Genomic DNA, 9,941 nt, shown 5'->3' with positions numbered 1-9,941 from the left:
GAGGAGGAAACTGTCAATATTACTATGTTGAAAGATTAAAATACAAGCTAGAAAAATTGTGAATTACTGCCGGGAGGAGGGGGAGGAGGAGGAGGAGGAAACAATCAGTCAATCTTATTATGTTGAAAGAATACTATCCAAGCTCCAAAAATTGTGAATTGCCGCCCAGAGGTGGAGGAGGAGGAGAAGGAGATAAACGAGGAGGAGGAGGAAGAGGAGTAGGAGTAGGAGGAGGAGGAGGAGGAAACAATCAGTCATTTTTATTATGTTGAAAGAATACAATCCAAGCTACAAAAATTGTGAATTGCTGTCCGGAGGAAAAGGAGGAGGAGGAGGAGGAGGAAACAATCAGTCAATCTTACTATGTTGAAAGCATAAAATCCAAGCTAGAAAACTGTGAATTGCTGCCCAGTGGAGGAGGAGGAGGAGAAGGAGGAGGAGGAGGAGGAGGAGGAGGAGGAGGAGGAGGAGGAGGAGAAAACAATCAGTCGATCTTATTATGTTGAAAGATTAAAATCCAAGCTAGAAAAATTTTGAATTGCTTCCCGTGGGAGGATGAGGAGGAGGAGGAGGAGGAGGAGGAGGAGGAGGAGGAGGAGGAGGAGGAAACAATCGGTCAATCTTATTGTGTTGAAAGAATACAATCCAAGCTACAAAAATTGTGAATTGCTGCCCAGAGGTGGAGGAGGAAAAGGAGGAGGAGGAGAAGGAGGAGGAGGAGGAGGAGGAGGAGGAAGAGGAGGAGGAGGAGGAGGAAGAGGAGGAGGAGGAGGAGGAAGAGGAGGAGGAGGAAGAGGAGGAGGAAGAGGAGGAGGAGGAAGAGGAGGAGGAAGAGGAGGAGGAGGAGGAGGAGGAGGAGGAGGAGGAGGAGGAGGAGGAAACAATCAGTCAATCTTATTAGGTTTAAAGAATAAAATCCCAGCTGAAAAAATTGTTAATTTCTGCCAGGTGGAGGAGTATGAGGAGCAGGAAGTGAGGGGGAGGAGGAGGTGGAGGGCTCGGGGGACGTGGAGAGGAAGTGGGGAATGGGAGGGAGTGGGGGGAGTAGGGGGAGGAGGAAACAATCGGTCAATCTTATTATGTTTAAAGAATTACATGGAAGCTAGAAAAATTGTGAGTTGCTGCCCGGAGGAGGAGAAGGAGAAGAAGGAGGAGCAAACAATCACTCAGTCTTATTATGTTTAATGAATAAAATCCAAGCTGGAAAACTTGTGAATTGCTTCCCACAAGGAGGAGGCCGAGGAAGAGGAGGAGGAGGAGGAGGAGGAGGAGGAGGAGGAGGAGGAGGAGGAGGAGGAGGAAACAATCGGTCAATCTTACTGTGTTTAAAGAATTAAATTCAAGCTAGAAAAATTGTGAATTGCTGCCCTGCCATCCAAATTTGTTGTTTTAGATGAATGCAAGTACTGGCTGGTAGACAAAACCAACTAACTGAACAGAAAAACAGCAGCAGAGCTTCGAAGCCAGCATCTAAGACCATAAATTCTAGAAAACTTGGTTGTGGTCATTTGCTTGTGAAACTGAACGTGGACCAGTAGGTTCCCAGTGGGCAACTAGAGCAATGCATTCTCCAGAAATATTGTCTTCTGCTCTCTACAATGGCCACCTCGTATGTGATCATGGAAGATAACAGATGTGGAATATTCTGTTTGTCTCCCCAAGAAAATACCTCTTAACAAGAACTCTTTACCTATGTAGCAGAATTTCATGTGTGTTCTGTATTAGTAACTATTTCTTTCTCATTTTCTATTTTTCCTAATGTGGACTTTTTGTTGTGGTTACTCTTATTCCATTTCTTCTCTAGCATTCAGTGCTGGTGTGTTATAGGCAAATAATTTGTATTTTAATTTAGTTGACAGGTAATTAAGAGTTACACCGATGGACAGAACTGCATGTGACTTTAAATTCAGTAACAGATGCAACAATGGTCCCATCTTCTTTGGGAAAGGAATGAAGCACTTCATACAAAGTTTAAGTAAGGAAAGAGGATTGTTAGGGTATTGTATTAGTCAGGGACTCGTCAGGAGACAAAAACCCACACCAGTAATTTGAGCTGAGAAAATTTAATATGAAGTTTTATAACGAATACAAGATGAATAAATTTTAAAATGAATAAAAAGGAACTCTAGAGAATACAGATATAGTCAATATTAAGAGACGTTACCACCGTTAAGCCTATGGGAGAGTACCCAAGGAACGGAAAAGTTTGGGAGAGCCTCTCCCCACCCGTCAGTGATGCAATTTAGACTTCATTGGAGAGGACTGGCTGCAGTCTGCTGGATTGTGGGGTTCTCCAAGATGTCATGGGCGAGAGCTGTTTTGCAGCTAGTGGTCTGACCCTAATGAGCAGAAAACTGCCCATGGCGGTGCTGACAGGCTGGAGTTGATAAGCAAGGACCTACCTATTGCAGTATCAGCAAAACTCACTAGCTGTTAGGCACTACTGATTCTCCTTCATAGAGCTGATAGCCAAGCCATTGAAGAAAGAAAGCAGACAATTGGAACTGAGGGAGGGAAGGGGTAACACTTTCCTTTGTCATGTGTTAACATATCCCTCTGGAACCCTTTATTTCAGACTAATGTTGTACAGCTAGTAAAGTTAAAATGTTTTAAGTCCAAGTCCAGTTTCAGCAAGTGTAGCAAAGAATAAATTATTTGAAACTGAGTGGTAAAAAATTGGTAACTGACACAAATATTGACTCTACAATGAGATGGACTATGGAAAATTTCATAGATTTGATCACTCAATGTTCATTCCAACACTGCAACTTAGCTCATGTTATTGGTTTTCTAAGCATCTTTCATCTAAAAGTGGCAATATGATGTCATTTTGAGCAATAAGATCTGCTAGTTTTTCTTCTATTTTTTTTTCTTTTTTCTGAAATATGCACGATATGACGAGCTGCAACAGTCATCTTACCAGTGATAACTAAAGGCTAATGCTGGACACAGTGGTGCATGCCTGTAGTCCTAACTACTCAGGAGGCTGAGGTGGGAGGATCATTTGAGTCCAGCCTGGCCAATACTGCAAGGCCTTGTCTTTAAATAAATAAATAAACAAATATTTTTCTAAAGAAAGAAAAGAAAAGGCTAAGACTTTTGCACATAATTTATAAAAAAACATACAGCATTATAATTTGTATAAGAGATAATTCTAAAGAATACAGAAATAGTAAATACTGGGAGAAGTTACCACCTGTAGGACTAAGGAAGAGAACCCACAGAAGGAAATGTGTGGAAGATCCTCTCCCCACACATTCTTGATAAGACTCAGACTTCAGTGAAGAGGATATGGCTGCAGCCTGCTGGATTGTGGAGTTCTCTGAGATATTTTGGGTCAGAACTATTTACAGTCACTGAATCTGTGTAAGTGTATATGTATATTACTAGAAAGACATATATATCTAGATTCAAAAAATTCATCTAAATAAACTAATATACTACAGATTGTGAGTTTAGTCATGACATATTCACAGATAAGGCATCACACTCAGAAGTACCATTAACTATAACAACTTCTTTTTCCTTTAACTTTAATATCCTTGGTGTATTCTTCAGCCCCATTCCCTCCTGCTAGCATTGGGATGGAAGAGGGAAAAACTAGGTATCAGTTTACTTTGGCTTAGTGTAGTAAAATAATTTCTTAAATAAGTTTATCTTTTTCATAATTTCTTGAGTTCTCCATGATCCTCTCTCAGATGACCTATAAGTGTAGAGGAGGCTTATGTTACCTGCGGCCGTAAGGCTTAAAAGGGAATCTTGACTTATATGTAGGTAACAGTGGCTGGTGTCTGCTGCTATGTGATTGATCATTCTTGTCCCTAGGAGTTCTGCTGGCATCTGTTACTAAGACTTGCATTTGATGTAAGTACTCTCAACTTAATTTGGGTCTGGTGGCCTTCCTTAGCTCACTAAGTCCTGTGTTACCTCTTTTCTGCCTCTGGTCAGCATGGAGAAACCCTGTCTCTACTAAAAATACAAAAATTAGATGGGCGTGGTGGCATATGCCTATATTCCTAGCAATTCGAGAGACTGAGGCAGAATTGCCTGAACCCAAGAGGTGGAGGGTGCAGTGAGCTGAGATTGCACCACTGCACTCCAGCCTGAGCAACAGAGTAAGACTGTCTCAAAATAAAATAATACAATAAAATAAAACACATTGTCTAATTTTCCATAAGAAAAATGTTAATTTGTACTTCTACCAACACTGCACACAAATTCCTGTTTCTTTATACCTTTGTTAATAACATCTAATCTAATAAAGAACAATTCTAATTTTTTAATTGAAGTTTTGAATTTTAGTAATTTGAATATCTTCAGTAGCCATTTGTATTCTGTAATGACTTTTCTGTTTATATTTGTTCTGTTTGCCTAATTAGTTTACTTTTTTTCCTGTGGACTTGTAAAAAGTCCTATGTTTCAAGGAAACAAATCCTTTTATCATCTGTGTTGCAATTATCTTTCCCTGTTTGCATTTTACTTGCAAACATATTTATGGAGATTGTGAAACATGTTGGCCTTTCAATTCTTATGCAGTTATACTTACAAATAATTTCTTCTTTGTTTGATTTTAAGAATAGTCATCCATATTTTCTTTTGATATTTTAGAGTTACTTTTGTCACACTGAATATTGAATTCCTCTGAAATCTATTTAATATAAAGAGGAAATTTGAAATTTGGCTTAAAAATTATTAATGACCAAGTTATTACACTAGCATTTATTAAATTATTGCTTTATTTCTTACAGTATGTGCCATCTTAAGTCCCCACATGTTTTCAAGTATATTTCTTGTCAGTCTGTGCTGTGTGATTCTTCTCTTTCTTTGTAATCCTATGTAGTATCACATGGCTGAAATAGCTACAAGACACTTTTGCTTTCCCAAAAAAGATTGTGGCTTGTTTTTATAATTCTCTATCCAACTAAATCTTGAATCATTTTGACGTTTCAAAAATAACAAATTGTGTCTTTATTTTACTTACTTACTTACTTACTTACTTAATTAATTTTTGGAGACAAGAGTCTTGCTCTGTTGCTCATGCTGGAGAACAGTGACAAGAGAGCTCATTGCAACCTCCGTTTCCCGGGCTCAAGGGATTCTGTTGTCCCAGCCTCCTAAATAGCTGGAATGACAGGCATGCACCACCACGCCTGGATAATTTTTGTATTTTTTGTAGAAACAGCATTTCACCATGTTGGCCAGGTTGGTCTCAAACTCCTGACCTCCAATGATAGGGCCATTTCAGCCTCCCAAAGTGCTAGGAGTATAGGCATGAGCCACCACACCCAGACCCCAATTATGTTTTTCAATAGGTTTAAATTAAACTTGTAGTGTAGGAAAAAGTTATATTTTCATAATTTTAGTCTGTGTCAAGGAATGTCTCCTCATTTATGTGAGGATTTTAAATATGTTCATCAATGAATTTTTGTGATTGTCAATATAAACTTTATTTTTATTTGTTAATTTTATTTGTGAAAATCTTGTATTTTTCTATTATATTTGTTAATGATATATTTTCTTTCATTTTCCAAGTGATTATTGTAATATATTTTGTTTGAGTAATGTTATACCTTACCAAAATAATATATTTTGTTGAAGTAATGTTATACCTTACCAAAATATCTAATTGTCTAAAAATTCTTGCACTCTGTTGAAAGCTTAAGCTAGAAGGCTGGATATTGATTGCTTATTTTCTTGTTCAGTCATTCAACTATCTGATGAGGGATGAAACATAAACTGGAGAAATAGGCAGCTGTGCTCTTGTCACAATCCTCCCAAGTCCTGTTTGACCACCTGTCACTGTGGATATTAATTTCATGAAGTGGGAAATGAAGTTCTACTGCTCATAAACTGGCTTTTATTTCATCAGTTGATTATTCAACAGCTCTCAGGCTACTTTTCTTCATTCTTTCCAGCCCAATTTGCCATCAGTTGTCAACCCAATCAGAAGTTCTTATCAACAGAAAGGGAAATTGCTTGGCTGCAAATTCTCTCTTCAGTCCTGCATCCCTGTTATCCCCAAGTCTTTATAAATCCTCTTGGCTGGGGTTCTTACTAGGGCCATCAAATTTGTTCAGTATTCAACTTATCTATGTACTACTCTGATTTTGTGATTAAGGAAAATACAGTGTACTTGGGCTTTAAATTAAATTGAATCTGGCAGATATTCATTCATTCAATTTCCATTCTCTTGAGTTTATGATGGGGGTCGTGACTGTTCCCTTGTTTTCATGGAGGGTTTCCCCATATTTTTGTTTTTTTTTCTACATTTTGAGTGCTTTTAGAAAAGGATTATAGGCAAAAGAACAAATATTTATTGTCTTTCTTAGAAATTTACACATCATTACTACAATAAGCACTCAATAAATATTGGCTATTATTATTATGGTTTCCTTAAATGGAGTATCATCTTTGCTTTTTTTTTTTTTTTTGGTCTTATTCTTTCTTCAAGTTGTGAAAGCTAAATTGTTTTAAATTTATAAATGCATTTTAAGCCTTTAAAAAATTACTCTTATACATGGCTCCCCTCTTAATTAAAACGATTTTATTTTGTCCCTTTATGGTAGTATGCTCTCATTGGGATATGGAAGTTTTAGCTTCTATTTTGAAGATTGTCAGTATTAACATATATTGACAATTTCCCTACTTCTTGTTACAGTTCTTGATGCATAGCATTCATTGAAAAACGTTTGTATACTGTAAACGTGTGATTGCATAAATTTTTGAAAATTAGTTACATATTCTTTCATAGTACATAAATCTTCAATAATGAAGTTGTCTATTATAAATTTGGAGGAATATTTTAATAGTCAAAGAGTCTGATTCTCTTAAAATGTATAATACTACTTTTACATATATTTGTCCTCTCATTTGTACAATAAGTGGATAATTGAGCAAACATTTTTAGTAATATTCTGGCATTATCTAAAATGCCAATTTATACACTTTATAGTCCCAAAGTCTGGGTAATAAAGATGAACGGGCAAGGATACAGTCTCAGTAGACCTCAGCATGAATCTCACCTACACCGATGAATAGTTTTGTATCCTTAGTCAAGTTACTCACTATCTCTGCACCTCACTTTTCCCATCTGCAAAAATATGCCATAAAGTTGTTTAAATATTAATACATTTAGTCACTTTAACTTTTTGTGAGCTCTGCTTTGGCTTGACTAGTTGCCTGGAGTGCATTATAAAATCATTTTAACATTTTGATTATTAGTACCAAATCATTTACACAGTACCTGTATCGGAAGACTATCTAATACTGCCTTGGATTTTATAAATTCAACTTATAAGGAATAAAAAAGAACAGTGCTGGAAACATAATATATATTAAATTTTTGAAACGTATTTATTTAGTTACTACAGAGGTAATGGAAGAAATAATATTATGAAATAAAATATATTCTACTAAGACAATAGCAAATAATATTCTGATCCAATAGAGCTAGTGTTATTCAAACACATTAAAATTGCTAACGTATTTTGAGCACTTATGGTACACCAAGCGTGGTGCTAAGCCCTTTATTATCTCATTCAGTTTTCACAACAAACTTGTAAAATAGACATTGCCTGTTTCTTCACTGGTATACAAATAGTAGCATAGCTGTTTGATAAAGAATGAATAGTTATCTCAATGTAAGGTTAAGCATAAATAAAAACAAAGAACTATTTCATAATTAATTTGCTTAAAGTTAAGTGAAACTCAGAGCCAATATTAAGATTAATTTGTTTTGTGTTTTCTTTGATAAAATTCATTCATTTGCTTTTTGAAAGATATTTTATTTTAAAGCTATTCCACAGGAAGATTTTTATTAAATGAATGATTTTAAAGAATGGCATATTTTCAGTTTTTGATATCTGAAAGATATTTGAACCATAAAAAAAGCTGTTTTGTAGGTTCACTCAATAAGTAGGTAAACTGTCAGGCAGCTTCCATAAGTGAGCTGCCATGTTATTTCATTTGTTTTTATTATTCAACCTCAAATTAACTTTGCAGTTTCACAATTTATCTATTGTGAATCTGAACAGCTTAGTAGGACAGAAGAAAAGGTGCAGTTCCATTAAGCTCTAACATATCATTGGCTGTCAGGTAAGCCTTGTTACGCTGTCCATCCTCATTTAACTATCCCACAAGATCTCTTAATGAAGTTAAGCCCCAAGTTCACTCCAATAATTCTGTGGCAAGAGTCTGTGCATTGTAACAATTCATCACTTGTCAGGAAGGCACTTTTAGTTTATACACTTAATAAGGGCATCCTCTAGCTTGGTTAATTAGAAGTGAACAGTTTGCATATTTACTAAATGCGGAGTGTCATTGCCACCACGGCCTATTGCCTACATGAATTATTTCTCTATCTGCAATAAACAGCTGGGTAATTATTACGGCCATAATCAGATAAATTCCCTCTGTAAGGCTTTTCTTACATGGCAATTCTTTGAACTCATCCAAAGCTGAACAAAATTTATGAACTCCAGCGGCGAGGCCACTTTTTCATACAGTGGTGTCCCTGTTCCCTATTTCAAGGACATAAGTAGAGCACCATAGATATTGTGTAAATAAGGAGAATAAATATGATTACCTCAAGATAACATTTCAGTAAACCTCATTCTAAAAACACACTATTATGATCTCAGCCAACTAAATGATGGCAGTTTGGCTTTATCTAATTGTAAGTTGATGATAGGTTCTTTTGGAGTAAGTTCTCTTAAAGAGGTAAAGAAAACATTTAGTTTTCAAGAAACAAATTAGTCTGTAATGTTAACTATACATGAAACTTTTTTTCTGTAGACTCGTTTTATCAAGATGTAATAATTATAGTTACTAATTTGGTAGAAATTGCATAATAACATAGCCAGGGTATCCAACACAAAATATAGAATATATTCTCTGCTTTAAAAACAGTCTGCTATTTATTCATAATTACTAATTAATAACACAATCCATGTAATCATTTTAAAATATGGAATGTTATTAACCATTTGATCACAGTCTTTTCACATACTGTATTTTAACAAAAATGTACTACTTTTTACAATTTGGTATTTCAAAATATTTAAAAGCAAAGTATATAGAAAGGAAAAAGCGCTTTAGTCCAAAGAAGGAATTAACAAAAGGAAAAAGCTTACTATATCAGTTTTTCAATTTAACTCTTTCCACAATGAATTTCAAGCAGTTTACAAAGGACAAAGGGACCACAGTAAAGGAAAATACAGATATGATAATGCTGATAGTATGATTGATCAGGGAAGATGATTAGTTAAGTATGTCCCATTAACAAAAATGGAGAAACATTACTGCCTATGCCAAGAAACAGTTTTTTCTAGCACTTAACCTAAAAGAAATTTTACGTGAGTTCTCAGTAGGAGACGCTAAGTAATGTAATGAACAATTTCTTCAGTAAGGTTTGTGTGTGTGTGAGAGAGAGAGATTAAACCTTATTCTGTTGCCAAGGCTACAGTGCAGTGGTGTGATCTTGGCTCACTGCAACTTCTGCCTCCCATGTTCAAGCAGTTCTCCTGCCTCAGCCTCCCGAGTAGCTCAGCTTACAGGCATGTACCACCACACCCAACTTATTTTTGTATTTTTAGTAGAGACAGGGTTTCACCATGTTGGCCAGGCTGATCTCGGACTCCTGACCTCAAGTGATCCACCTGCCTCAGCCTCCCAAAGTGCTGGGATTACAGTTGTGAACTACCATGCCCAGTCAAGGATATTTTTGTTTTTGTTTTCAAATACAAAAACAGTTTGAATTTCAAATCCTTCTTTTTTGTAGTGATTTTTAGAGAAAAAAAAAATCCTGGGGAATGTACTAAAACGTTACTCATTTGAAAGTAAAAGACTAAAATAGTTTTAGCCCATGGACTTAGCCTTACAGTTGTCTAGCTTTGAGGAATGGGTGGACTTGAAAGTTCTTATCTCTCACTTCCCTTACCTGA

General features: G+C 36.1%; 1 protein-coding gene across 11 annotated transcripts in view; it reads left to right on the top strand.

Annotated features, from left to right (window-relative positions):
* The first annotated feature begins 1,320 nt into the window (after positions 1-1,320).
* The window catches only part of LOC144580351 (spermatogenesis-associated protein 17-like), a 150,917-nt gene continuing 142,296 nt past the window's right edge, over positions 1,321-9,941 (top strand). For 6 of the 11 annotated variants that reach the window (XM_078356560.1, XM_078356553.1, XM_078356557.1 and 3 more), the window contains exon 1: positions 1,322-1,975. In XM_078356560.1, coding sequence (XP_078212686.1) covers positions 1,917-1,975 — 59 coding nt within the window. In that variant the 5' untranslated portion in view covers positions 1,322-1,916. Of the gene's footprint in view, positions 1,976-3,840; positions 3,865-9,941 lie in introns of those variants that run through there. The other 5 variants (XM_078356559.1, XM_078356556.1, XM_078356558.1 and 2 more) reach the window with 2 other exon arrangements.

Source organism: Callithrix jacchus, chromosome 19, assembly GCF_049354715.1.
Source record: "Callithrix jacchus isolate 240 chromosome 19, calJac240_pri, whole genome shotgun sequence".
NCBI classification, from domain to species: Eukaryota; Metazoa; Chordata; class Mammalia; order Primates; family Cebidae; genus Callithrix; species Callithrix jacchus.
This window is presented reverse-complemented; position numbering and strand designations above follow the sequence as displayed.